The sequence below is a fragment of the Sus scrofa genome, chromosome 16 (genome assembly GCF_000003025.6).
Source record: "Sus scrofa isolate TJ Tabasco breed Duroc chromosome 16, Sscrofa11.1, whole genome shotgun sequence".
NCBI classification, from domain to species: domain Eukaryota; kingdom Metazoa; phylum Chordata; class Mammalia; order Artiodactyla; family Suidae; genus Sus; species Sus scrofa.
This window is the reverse complement of record NC_010458.4, coordinates 40,105,171-40,119,399: the sequence shown is the minus strand read 5'-3', so window position 1 is coordinate 40,119,399 and position 14,229 is coordinate 40,105,171. Positions and strand designations below refer to the sequence as shown.

At 43.1% G+C, this 14,229-nt stretch overlaps 2 protein-coding genes across 2 annotated transcripts in view; both read right to left on the bottom strand.

The window, feature by feature from the left end:
• ZSWIM6 (zinc finger SWIM-type containing 6) overlaps nucleotides 1-13,901 on the bottom strand; it is a 199,881-nt gene extending 185,980 nt beyond the window's left edge. The window contains exon 1 of the mRNA XM_021076973.1: nucleotides 13,221-13,901. Coding sequence (XP_020932632.1) covers nucleotides 13,221-13,875 — 655 coding nt within the window. The 5' untranslated portion in view covers nucleotides 13,876-13,901. The remainder of the gene's footprint in view (nucleotides 1-13,220) is intronic.
• Nucleotides 6,424-13,214, bottom strand: LOC110257311. The gene has a single exon (XM_021076974.1). It carries the CDS (start codon nucleotides 12,775-12,777, stop codon nucleotides 12,061-12,063), a length of 717 nt encoding a protein of 238 aa, XP_020932633.1. The 5' UTR covers nucleotides 12,778-13,214; the 3' UTR covers nucleotides 6,424-12,060.

Below are 14,229 nucleotides of genomic sequence, written 5' to 3'. Positions count from 1 at the left end.
TTGGAATTTCCTGCTTTTTAATGAAACAGTTTAGACAAAAAACCTTTTTAATAAGTTGCTAAGAGAGATGTACAAAAACTTCAAAGAAACTGCTCTGACAAGTTTCAGTAAGGAACATCATTTGAGCACTTTGCTTATAAGACTTTAAACAGCACTAGTCAAACTACCTTCTGGTCTTTAGTTTTAGTTAGCTTGTTAAACTGGAGATGACGTCATTCACATGACTCATGCAAATAAAATCTAAATTACATTAAGGATCCATAGGATAGTCACTTACCTACTACCATTAGGTAGATTACAACGTTCCAAGCATCATAATAAATTGTGTGTGTGTGTGTGTGTGTGTGTGTGTGTGTGTGTGAAAACAACACAGTTTTGAGTGCAACTGATAATCAAGTAAATTCTTAAATTCACATGTGCTTTCAAAAGTTTAAAACTCAGTTTGCAAATACAACCCACATAATACTGTCTCTAGGATGTACAGAATCTAGACCTAGATATTGGTATTTCAACCAAAACTCACCTACTCCCTACTAAATAGTAAGCCTTTTTTCTTTCTTTTTTTAAAGAAGAGTGGGGTTTTTTGTTTGTTGGTTGGTTTTGTTTTTGCTTTTTAGGGCGGCACTCACAGCATATGCTGGTTCCCAGGAACGGGTTGAACTGGAGCTGTAGTCACTGGCCTACTCCACAGCCAAAGCAATGTCAGATCCAAGCCATGTCTGTGACCAACACCACAGCTCGTAGCAATGCCAGATCCTTAACCCACTAAGCGAGGCCAGGGATCAAACCTGCGTCCTCATGGATGCTAGTCAGATTCGTTTCCACTGAGACACGATAGGAACTCCAATAGTAAGCCTTTCTCAAAAAAAAAAAATCTTTTGTGTTTTTTTTAGGGCCACACCCACAGCATATGGAGGTTCCCAGGCTATGGGTCTGGCAACACCAATCCTTAACTCACTAAGCAAGACCTGGGATCAAACCTGCATCATCATGTATACTAGTCAGATTTGTTTTGGCTGAGCCACAACAGGAGCTCCTAATAAGCCTTTTTATTTGCTAAACATGTTCTTCTAGCATTACCCAAACCTAAACACACACAACTGTGTCAGCAAGAATACTGACAATTGTAGAAAAAACAGTACATGTGTTTTTTTAATGTACAATAATACCTATAATTATATAAACCAATTCAGACTCAACAACTTCAACAAGAATGGTAATTTTAAAGACGCCCAAGGCATTTTAAATCAATCTGGCAAATTTCACACCTCTTGGTGCTGCTACAAAACCAAAATTATTGAGCTACATATAAGTCTGATCTAGTGAGGCAATTCTTAAATCTTTCTTCTTTAAGTCTGATCTAGTGAGGCAATTCTTAAATCTTTCTTCTAAAATAGTTATACTACGATGACTATTAAAAAAAAATCAATGGTTTCTTTGATTGAAACACAATCAAAAAGCACATCCCATTTCAAAAAAGCAGAGGTAAGTGGAATATCATGGCACAGAATATATATGAAAATTAGTTCAGTTCGATAACTGGAAAGTTAAGTTTTTGACATTTACCAAGCAGTCCCCTAACATGCTGGCCCTATGCCATCATGGCCTGGTGCCAACTTGATGTAGGGCCAGGCTAAAAATAGTAGCCCAACAGCAGCTGGAACACCATAGGTCCTTGTGATCTCAGCTTTATGTTCCTAAATCAAGGAAGGTTGAAGGGGAGAGGATAACGGTTGGGAAAGAAAGGAACAGAATACACTCTCTTGGCTAGTATTTCCTACCACTTCACATTCCTTGTCTTTTTCCCTGCCCCTCCCTCCTACTCCTCAGCCCCCACCCCCACGGCCCACCACTCCCCCATGCCCATGAAAGGAAGGGACAGAGAATGGGCAGCAATACAAGGAAGGAAAGAAAGAAAGAAACTGGAGCTCTGAGGTAGGTTAGATTCAGAGACTCTCCCATCTCCTACCCTCAAGTCTCACTTGATTCTACCATCATCGCAAAGCAGTCATTGGTCATTTCAGTCCTCAGCTTTACCACGGTCTAGAGAAAATATAAGACAAAAATTACACAGATGATAATTCTAGGAGAAAAAGAAAAGAGAACTAGAAGATGGTGTCAAGAGATCAAAATCATAAATGCTAAGGAAGCTTGAAGAAAAGCTTTAAAAAAAAAAAAAGTCCTAAAGAAATAAGGTAGGAGTTCCCACTGTGCCTCAGCAATAATGAACCCGACTAGTATCCATGAGGTTGTGGGTTCGATCGCTGGCCTCACTCAGTAGGTTAAGGATCCAGCATTGCTATGAACTGTGGTGTAGGTCGAAGATGTGGCTCAGATCCTGCGTTGCCATGGCTGTGGTGTAGGCCAGCAGCTGTAGCTCTAATTTGACCCCTAGCCTGAGAACTTCCACATGCCACACGTGCAGCCCTAAGAAGTGGAAAAAAAAAAGGAAAGAAGGTAAACAAAGCACTCTGTCCCATATATCTGATTACAAACTTCTGGTATTTGAGTTTTAGAGGTTTATTTTATGACAAATATTTACAAAAATCATGACCATTTTCTTTACAGAAATGAGTTAACATAAAGCAGTAGCAGAAGCAATGGTTCGACATAACCAAATTCTACTGAACTGCCGCCAACTTCTGCTTGCCTTTACCAAAAAGACCAACAGCAACAAGAGAAGAGGCTCTAGGCTCTGCCCTGTAATTACAATGAAATGATAAAATACCTATACTTCATTTATGAATATGCTGATCACTGTCAGCAAACACTAACAGTTACAAGGTAACACATATAGCGTTCTAAATTGTATTAATGTAATTAAGAGAATTTAAATCTTGCTTCTGTGTACTCATTCTATGTACTATCCACTTATGCATATTTTCCGCATAGTATCTTCTAATATTAGAAATCTGACAGCAATTAACAATTAAAAATGCTTTAAGTAAACAGACTGTTAAATAAGGTAAGACCAGGCAGTGAGTCATCTGAATTTTAAGCACACTGGTTTACTAATTGAGCTTCTGATTTATCTTATCAGCTTATTTAGTTAGTAAGGGTTTAAATGTACTGACAGGTTCTACATCCTTCCAACTACCTATCTCTTCTAAGAAAAATCTTTTTATCAGCACAAGAAATAGTGTAATTTTTAGTCATAACATTTGAAAATTACACAAGATATATATACTACATATATACAATTAAATCTAACATTTAAGTTATCCTCTTTCAAAAGTTAAAGATGTCTAATGGATGATGATCGAAATCAACCCAAACAACAATCTTCCAAAGCCGAAATTCATTCACAAAAGGCATTTTTAGAATCAAATTTTAAAAATACATGTTAAAAATCATAGCTCTGATCACAATTTAAAATTCTGGCCACTGTGAAAAATCACTCTAGAAAATAGCAAGAGACTATAAACATAAAGATGAAACTTCCAGAATAGTTAATGAGGATGCATCACATATTACTTAAAGGATAAGAATACCAACCCAAAAGGCTGGGTCTAGCTCCATAATTTGCCAGTCTATGTGACCTTGGACAAAAGTTACTTGCACTTTTCCCCTAGCTTCAGTTTTCTCATCTATAAAATAAGAATAATAAAAAAAAGTCTAACTCAGAGGGGCTGTTAAGAAATATAAAATGCTTGGAGCAGTATCTGGCACATGGTTAAGCACTATGAAAGTGCTGACTGTCATTATTATCACTATTAGTAAATGTTGTTGCAGTAGTATTAAGAGGCTCACCATAAATCATACTCAGCTCAATAAACAAAAACCTCAAATCATACAACGTCTTAAAAAAGTTAGAGATGTTAATAAAGTTTTGAGGTCACATCAATTCCATAAAAAAAAGTGTATCCAGATGTTTCATACATAGTACTATTTGCCAGCAATGAGGGTGGGAGGACACTGACAAAACACTAAAAAACGTACAAAAACTGTCAAACACAGACACTACTGAATAAGTATTCATAAACATAATAAGTTCAGAGCAGATAAATTTCTTACTGGGTACTAACCTCTATTATTCTTCATGAGTATTTTCAATTTTCCATGAATTCTTTATTACAAGGGGGCATGCAAACTATTGTGTATATTCACACCAGTTGTAATAGTTTCATACATACAGCAACCATAACTAACTTTTCCTGAACTTGAATCTCATCAAAGAACATCTCTACCATTTCCAAATGTCTAAACCTGTTACACTTGCACGTACTTAGCAAGCTAGAATCGCTGCTTAACTGAAGCCATTAGAATCCGGCCTGTAACTAAAATGCTACCTAGAAATACTTTTATAACACTCAATGAAATGTTCTCCAAATAATGTCTCCAATAGTACAGCCAATTAACATTCAAAACATGTTTATTCTAATTTCTGAGATTTTATGAAACTTACCAAACATTCCCAGCAAATTAAGAGGCAGCCTGAGATTCCATGTTTAACTTTGCAATTTACTATGTCTCTCTGGATAAATTAGTCAACATGTCTGGGCCTCAGTTTTCTCAACAGCAAAATGCGAGAAGCTGGCATTGATCTCTAGAAATTTCCAGGGTGCAATAATTAGGTAACAGCTATCATGAAAGAGTATTTTGTAAAAATAGCACCTCATCTGTCAGCATGTTTAAGAAGAAATAGAACAGGAGTTCCCGTCGTGGCGCAGTGGTTAACAAATCCGACTAGGAACCATGAGATTGCGGGTTGGGTCCCTGAGCTTGCTCAGTGGGTTAAGGATCCGGCGTTGCCGTGAGCTGTGGTGTAGGTTGCAGACACAGCTCGGATCCCGCGTTGCTGCGGCTCTGGTGTAGGCCGGTGGCTACAGCTCCGATTGGACCCCTAGCCTGGGAACCTCCATATGCCGCGGGAGCGGCCCAAGAAATGGCAAAAGACAAAAAAAAAAGGAAATAGAACAGTGTACCTGAATACAAGGGTCACTGAAACATGCTTGCAGTAATAATACTCAAATGACACATAGGTTCCATTTATCCCCTTTTTGCTCATCTGTGAACATAAAATTAGTTTCAAATACATAAATAAACATATGAATATATGTAACATATGGGGACAGAAAACTAGTAATCACTTAAGAATTACACAAATATAAAACTCTTAGCATACGCTTTGCAATAGAATTCACTTTCTATCAGCTACAAGTCAATTTTTAAGTTCAAAATGAAAAGGAGATTTTGCCCTGCATTCTCTTCAAAGCTTGTCTTGGCTACTACCTTTTCTTTTTTTTTTCTTTTTTGTCTTTTTGTCTTTTTGCCATTTCCTGGGCCGCTCCCTCGGCATGTGGAGGTTCCCAGGCTAGGGGTCCAATCGGAGCTGTAACCGCCAGCCTACGCCAGAGCCACAGCAACACGGGATCCAAGCCTTGTGTGCAACCTACACCACAGCTCACGGCAACGCCGGATCGTTAACCCACTGAGCAAGGGCAGGGACCGAACCCACATCCTCATGGTTCCTAGTGGGATTCGTTAACCACCGAGCCACAATGGGAACTCCTACCTTTTCTAGATTAAAAAATAATAATAAAGGAAGCATCCTATTTTTTAAAGAACTGAAAACCATGTACAAAGCATATTCTTAACAGAACACAAGGCACTGAAAGCAAAAAGTGGAAAGATACTCAGGTTTTTTAAACAAATCTAACCAACATACTTTATTTTTGAGACTCTGGCTAGGATTGAGTAACAAGTCTCTGCATGGGACAAGGCAATGCAAAATATTTCTCCAAATTATCATTTGGTATTGATTTCTCAGAAGGACATGAGTCTTTTCACCTATTTAAAGGAGGAAACAGCTCATGTTTTCTAATTTACAGTAGTCCCCAAACATTTACATTTACATATGTTAAAAATTTAATAAACCAAGAAAATTAAATTAGTTTTTTTGTTGGGAGAAAGTAAGGTTCTTCAAATTAGATGACAGTAATTTGAAAGGTAACTAAAAATGGTTTTGTGGGTTCTATGTAGTTTATTACTATTTTAAAAATAGCTGCCTATAATCTGCTTTGCTTCTAAGATGTTTATACTTACCTAAAATCTGCTTTTCTTTTCTAGGGTATTTGTCCTCTTAAATACGGCAACTGAAAGTTAGCAGCAGTTTAGTGGTTTAATGGTTGCCCCTATAAAAATCTCTAACACAACTTGAGTTTGTTCTACCATATGTATATATGTAAGCTTCTTAATATAAAGGTACCAAATTCATTTTGCATTATCGAAGAAAACTGATTTTCTAACACAAAAACATAAAGCCCATAAGCATTTAGAATTAGTACAGACCCATTTGTAAAATTTTCAAAAGGGACAGCTTTCTTAAAAGCAAACATGTCCTTCTTTCACTGCCATTCTATTTACTGAACATATTACTAGCTGAAATCACACACTCTTTTTTTTTTTTTTTTTTTTTTTGGTCTTTTTGTCTTTTTGCCATTTCTCGGGCCGCTCCTGTGGCATATGGAGGTTCCCAGGCTAGGGGTCGAATCGCAGCTATAGCCGCTGGCCTACACCAGAGCCACAGCAACGCGGGATCCGAGCCGCATCTGCAACCTACACCACAGCTCACGGCAACGCCGGATCGTTAACCTACTGAGCAAGGGCAGGGACCGAACCCGCAACCTCATGGTTCCTAGTCGGATTCGTTAACCACTGCGCCACGACGGGAACTCCCTGAAATCACACATTCTTAAGAAAACTTAATACGAGTCTAAGTAGAGAAGACATGCTAAAAAAAAATACAAGACAAGACATGTTGACCTGCATCTTTCCAAGTGAAGCATTCAGAGTTGGAATCGATAGCAAATGATTACCCATTGTGAAAAGAAAAGAAGTCAGGGATAAACATCTTTAAAATTGTCCAGGACATACTTAAAACAATACTGACCTCAAGATGCAATAATCTGTCTATTAAAGGACACATTCCAGAGCATTGTGCTTTTTTTTTTTTTTTTTGGTCTTTTTAGGGCCACACTGCAACATATGGAGGTTCCCAGGCTAGGGGTGGAATTGGAGCTGCAGTTGCCAGCCTACACCACAGCCACAGCAACTCCAGATCCAAGCCATGTCTACGACCTACACCACAGCTCATGGCAATGCCAGATCCTTAACCCACTAAGCAAGACCAGGGATTGAACCTGCATCTTCATGGATACTAGTCAGATTTGTTTCTGTTCAGCCATGATGGGAACTCCCTGATTATTATGAAAAGGAAAGGTATCTGAGTCTTGGATCTGCAGAAAGGCTGAAATTTAATGCACAGTTGAAATAAAATAATGGGGGTAAGCCTTTTTATCCTCAATCCCAGGATGTACTCAAAATACAGGTGTGAGGCAAGAAGTTAAAGACTAAAGCAAGAATATAAATGTTTGCTTAATTCAAATCTGTCATTCCACCTTCCAGTATTGCTAAAATCTTTTGGCTATGGAAAGTATTATCTCCTGAACACTTTAGATTTCTTCACTGGACCAACACTAACCATCAGAGAACTAAGCTATTATCATAACAAATTCCAAGATTTCTTCACCTAAAATTGAAAATTTAAACTCCCTCACAACAATGCTGAGCATATCTGAGATACTCAAATACTTTCAAAAATCAATTATAAGCAACTCAAATATCTCAACTCACAGAAAAATAAAAAATATACATGCAACTAGTTTCAAAATTTCTTTTGTGTAATTTTTCATTAACCGAAAGGCAGAAAAAGTATAGGATCTATTTCAAATTTATTTTAGATCATTACTTTAATATGAAAATACATTCAATGAACTGTACTATCATCAATAAACAAAACACCCAACTCTAAAAGTGCTCTTAGAATCACATCTTTCTATAATAATCTCTGCTCTGTAAAGAAAATCAAAATAATCAAAGGCCAGCAAGTTAGCCCAAAGTAAATTAGCTGATTAAAATTTTAACCATCTTAGGAGTTCCCGTCATGGCGCAGTGGTTAACGAATCCGACTAGGAACCATGAGGTTGCGGGTTTGGTCCCTGCCCTTGCTCAGTGGGTTAACCATCCGGCGTTGCCGTGAGCTGTGGTGTAGGTTGCAGACGCGGCTCGGATCCCGCGTTGCTGCGGCTCTGGCGTAGGCCGGTGGCTACAGCTCCGATTGGACCCCTAGCCTGGGAACCTCCATATGCCACGGGAGCGGCCCAAGAAATAGCAACAACAACAACAACAACAAAAAAGACAAAAAAAAAAAAAAAAAATTTTAACCATCTTAAATCTAATAATGATCACCTTTTATTGCCTTGCTAATTCTAAATCATGAATTTTAGGTTATGAATCTTAAAAGACCAAGGGAATGTTTATCAAAGTATTAACAGAACCTCTCTCCCAAAAGTAATCAGCTCCCCCCCACAAAAAGCAGCTCCTTTTAAAACTTAGTTCCCACATTCTCCTACAAAAGACCCTAGTTTCTAATTTTTGTTTAGACATTTCTTTAAATGATTATTTAGTCACAAATAAGGAAACGGTGTTTCAAAACAAAAAAATGTGAGGGCATGCCAGATCTTCACAAAGGGGGAACAGAGACACACAAAGCCGAAAACAAAAAATATGCATTACTTAAAAACAAAAGGATTGAGTTCCTGCTGTGGCACAGCTGGTTAATGATCCAGCTTGTCTCTGTGGCACTGCCAGTTTGATCCCCGGTCTAACGCAGTGGGTTAAAGATCCCATGTCGCTGCAGCTGTGCCATAGGTCACAGATGTGGCTTGGATTCTATCCCTAGCCTGGGAACTTCCATATGCCCCAGGGTCGGCCCTAAAAAAAAAAAAGACCAAAAAATAATAATAATAATTTTAAAAATAAAACACATTTAAAATAAAAATAGGGAGTTCCAGCTGTGGCTCAGTGGGTTAAGAACCCAAGATAGTGTTGTCGAAGAGGTAGGTTCAATCCCTGGCCCCATTCAGTGGGTTGAGAACCCAAGATAGTGCCAGTGAGGATGTAGGTTCAATCCCTGGCCTTACTCAGTGGGTTAAGGATCTGGCATTGCCAAAAGCTGCAGGGTAGTTTGCAGACGCAGCTCAGACCCTGTGAGGCTGTGGCTGAGGCATAAGCAGGAGGTGTAGCTCCAATCTGGCCCCTAGTGCAGGAACCTCAATATGCATAGGTTCAGCTGTAAAAATAAAAAATAAATAAATGTTAAAAACACATTTTTGTAAAAAAAAAAAAAGGATATTTTCTAATATTTTTATTACAAAAATATATGCTTCTAGTTTTAAGAAAAATTCAACCATTAAGACAATAAAGTGAAATGTAAAATTTCCCCCAAAACCTTCCCCATCATCTGAATGCCCTTCTCCAGCAATAGTCACTTTTCAATGACTTTGGGTAGCCTTTCAAGGTATGTTTATACACATATATGCAAGACTATCTTTTTTTTTGTTTTAAACAGAAATTGCAGTATACTATATAAACAGTTGACTTGTTTTTAAATGAAATATGCTGGTCACCTCTTCTTGCCAGTATATAAAAACCCATTTCCATTTTTTCATGATTGCCTAGTATTCCACTGAGTATTCATAACCAGCCCCCTTCCAATGGAAATTTAGATCGATTCCAGCTTTTCAGTATTGCAAACCATACTTAAATGAGCACTGCTCACTGTACTGAACATCTTTGTACACTAATATCCATGTATCTATAGGATAAATTCCTAGAATTGACCCAAAAATACTGCACCAAGCATCAGGGAATGCAGCATCTCATCTTCCCACTTCCTCAACCAATTCTGGGTACTGTCTACCCTTAAGTATGCACCAATGTGGCAGATGAAAATGGCATGTCATTTTTATTTGGGTCTCTTTTAGTAAAGATGAACACATTTAATGATTTGCATTTCTTTGTGATGTCTGTTGCCCATTTTTTGCCAGGTTATTCATCTTTTTCCACAATTTTTAGGAGTTCTCTGCCACACTTGGGTCAAACAAGTTGCAAATATTTGCCCCAGTTCATTGCTTAACTAGCTTCATCATGTTTTCAGTCTTACAGAAATTTTGTTTTTAATCAAGTAATTTACATACATTTTTTCCTTTATAATTCAATTTTCAAATTCCTTTAGGAAAGCTCTTTCCCAGGCAAAATTTTTGGGAAAATTTTTTATATGGCTTCTAAATCATTACTTAAATGCTGTCAATAACATTTACATGTTCTTCAGTGATACTCCCTTACAATATATCCTTATTTAACAAAAATAAGCCAACTATGCTTTCTCTAAAACTTCCCATAATCAAGTGATGAACAGTTCTGCACCAATTAAATATTACTTACAACCACTACACCAAAGGTTTAATTATTTTCCTTTAAATTTCTTCTTAAACTCTAGGAGTTGAAAAATAAGCAAGTATGTTTAATTTCTGGGAGGTCCCAATGCTCTGTCCCTTGATCCTTAAATAATCTTCAACAGTACAACTGTAAAATAAAGTCCAACAACTAGACTGTCTGTAGCTGCAATTGAGTAATCTCTACAAAAGTCAATGAATACTTTCTGTACAAACTTGTACTTTTGCAATACTAGAAAACTACTTATGATGCTATCAACACAGTATTCTGACCTTTTCCATTTCAGGTTATGAAGTGAAATGGAGTTCTACCTCAAATCACAAAATTATAAAATAAGCCTCACATTAGTTCCAATTCAAACCACCACTTGGAGCTAAATTAGATGGTTAATCTAGCCACTCTCTCCCTTCTTCATCAAGAAAAGTCCTGGTCATAAATTTTCTATCTCACAGTGCCAGCTGCTAGGCATTCAACAGCCTTCCATCTCTAAGCTGACTGGCACAACAAGTAATACAACTTGGAAGTTAAGGAAACTGCCAGAATTCAGAGGAGGAAAAAAGAACATTTTCCACAATATGTACAGCACTTGTTTAGCTGTAAGTGTTTCTGAACGGGCGGTAAACCTTCAAGCTATATGAGAAGCATCATACTACTTCATATCAACCACTGCCAACTCCATTCAGTGGCCTTCTTCCCCTCTGGGGACTATTCAAAAAGTTACTATTTTCTTTTACAACTCACCCAGGCCTCTTCACCAATGAAAGCAGGCAAAGCCCACGCTGTGTGTCTGTCTCCTAGAGAAGATTGCATCTTTTATTTATCGTCCCTTGGCTTTATTTTCACAGTGAATTCCTGGCTTAAATGCAATCAGCCAAGAAACCCTCCCTATGTGCTCTTCTGTCATTCCTCATTGCTTGCAAGCAGAGTCAAGCACAGAGAGGGAGGGAGAAAAAAAAAAAAAAAAACTCAACACTGCCAGCCAAGCCATAAAAACTCACAAACTCTAGTTTGTTATACTGAGAAACTATGGATGTGTTTCAATCCATTTCAACCAGGCAGAAAACGAAAGGGGGGGGGGCGGTGATGCGCTGTGTAACATGAAAGAATGTTAATTAGATTTTTTTAAAAAATGGATGGATGGATAACCTCAGAAGTTAAATCCTCCTCTAGATTTAGGAAAGGGTATCTCACCTAGAAAAGGCAACACTGGGGGCTGCCTTAGAAATAAATGACCATGCAGAAAATCACATTTGCAGATTGCATTAGAATTCAAATTAACCAGACAGGATTAAAACAAATCTTAATTCTCTCTTGGGGCCCCTACCCAGACCCCCACCCGACTCCCAAAAAGAAAGATAAAAGGAACTGACTAAGGAAAGAAGATTAAATTAAAAATCAGAGACAGTGACGCTTGCAAATCTCGCCCCATTCATTAGGAAAAATGTTCACCACCACAATCTAAATAGACAGCAATATGAGAGGGAGTAGAAAATACACTGCTTGCAATTAGAACAAAAATATGGGGAAAGGGGAGCTTCACTACAGCATTGTTCTTTTCAGTCCAGCTCAAACACCCATGACTATAGCTTTAAAAAAAAAAAAAAATTGACCAGAAAAACACACTGGAAGGTGGGGGGAGGGGGGAGAACAGAGAAAGCTCTTAAAACTCGGTATTTGAGAAAACTCTCATGGTCTGTCAGAGAAAGGAGGGCTGTGCAGCTTTAAATCACAAGTCCTTCTCTCGCCTTTGTCAAATATCTTCTACTTTACAAGCCCTGAAAAGAAATAGAGACTCTTTTGTTTGGTTTCCCCTTTTCGGAGGTGACAGAAAACTGAAAGGAACACAAATAAACCTGAAAATGAGAACAAAGTGCGAGGTCGTGCCCGGCTGCCAGGCGGTCGCTCCGGGCGGGACGCGGGAGCAGCCTCGGAGCCCCTCCGCCTCGCGCTCCTGCAGCCGCCGGCCGCGAGCCCCGGGCCGTCACTGCTCCCCGCGGCTCGCACGGAGCGCGACCCCCGGCCCCTCGCGCAAAGAGAACTCTGGCGGGAGGAAACCCGGGCATGCCTCGGAAAGGGGAAGAGCCAGCCGCTCCCGGCCCGGCTCGCGCCCTTTAATTCGGGGGGCGTCTTCGGCGGGAGAGATCCCTCAGGAGAGGCGTCCAGCCCGCCGCCCGCGCAGCTCCCACAGGGCAAGGCGCGGAGCGAAGGACATTTAAATCCCGGGGCGACCGGCGGAGCTCGTCCGGGCCAGCCCAGACGCCGCAGCGACCCCTGGAGCGCCACGGCCGCCAGCCCGTCGAAGCCCTGAGAGGAGCGGCCGCCGAGTGGCATTAAAATGTATTTTCCTCCCCTCAAATCGAGGGGGCGGGGAGGGAGGGGGAGAGGAGAAAGAAAGACGCTCAGCGAGCCACAGACAAGGAAAGAGAGGAGAGAGAGCATAGAGCTCGGCCCGGCCGCCCGCTCGGCACCGGCCGGCATTGTCTGTGCGGCCCGCGCCCCCTCCCCCGCCCCGCACGGCCCCGCCACACACACCCTCCGCCGGAGCCCGGCCGTCCGCCGGTGCCTTTGTCCACATTCACCCCCCAAAACAGGCGAGCAGGGCTCCAGGACGTGCTCCGGGGGAGGAGGGGGAGGAATGGAGGGGACCGGGAGCACCCGACACCCACCCCGCCGACCCCGCGGCGGGGCGCGTCCTGCTGATTCATTTCCCACTCGCGCTGGCCCGTCCGGGGAGACAGGGGGCGGGGAGGGGCGGGGAGGAAATGGGCGCTCCACTCAGGAGGACTGTCCGGGCCGGTGAGGGCACCGGGCGGGGTGCGGGCGCGCGCTGCGCTGAGGGGCTGCCCAGAGGGGAGGGGGCGGGCGCCCCCCTGAGGGACTGACCGACGGACAGACGGCCCCCAGACTGCCCCGTGACTCACCGACTTGCAGGACGTTGTCGACGCAGCCGCTTTCCAGCAGCGCGATGCCCCGGCGGAAGGGCAGCCGTGTCTCATCGCCGCCGTCCGCCGACCCGGCGGCCCCCACCGACGGGGCCCCGGCCCCGGCGGCGGCGGCAGCGGCGGCGGCGGCGGCGGCCGAGGTGGCGGCCGGCGAGGACGAGGAGCCGCCGCCGCCCGCGCCGCCCGCGCCGCCGCCGGGGCCGCCGCTGTCGTCGCCGGGGCCGCCCGCGGCGCCGCCGCCGGTGTTGAAGGACGAGTACATGCAGATCTCCCGCTCGCTGCGGGGGAAGGACCAGTAGACGATGCGGCGCTGCACCGGCTCCGGGATGCGCTCAAAGCGCTCCTCCACGCGCTGGAACGGCCACTTCTCAGCCACCTTGCGCGCAGCGATGTCCAGCAGCGACTCGGGGCTCTGGGTCTTGCCCGGTGGCAGCAGCCCCAACGCTGCGCCGCCCCCGCACACCGCTGCCGCCGCACCGCCCGCCCGCGGGCCCGGCCGACAGGCAGAGCTGTAACCGCCACCCGCTCCTCCGCCGCCGCTGCTGGCCCCGCCGCCGCTGCCGCCGCCGCCGCCGCCGCCCGGCCGGCAGCAGAGCCGTTTCGCGGGAGGAGGCTGCTGTCCGCGCTCCGCCATGACCGCGCCGCTTCTAACCCGACAGCGGAAGTGCCGAGACCCTATAAACGGCACAAGGAAGCGCGACACGCACACGCCGCCGCGACGCCACGCTGCCATCTAGGGCCCGCCGCTCCTTGTATGGGCACAAGAGGCGAGGCCTTCTCCATGACGTCCTGGCTGAGGCGGGGCACCGATAGGGGGACCTAGGGCCAGGGGCGGGCCCTATGCAAATCGCTGGGCTGAAACATAAATAGAGCACTCCGCGGACACCAGGGTAGCGGGGGCGGTGGGGTTGGGTGCCGGTGGGGTTGTGAGAATGTCAGGCTGCTGTGACGCGGAGGGGCGGGGCTCTGGCAGGGTTCCCGCGGGAGG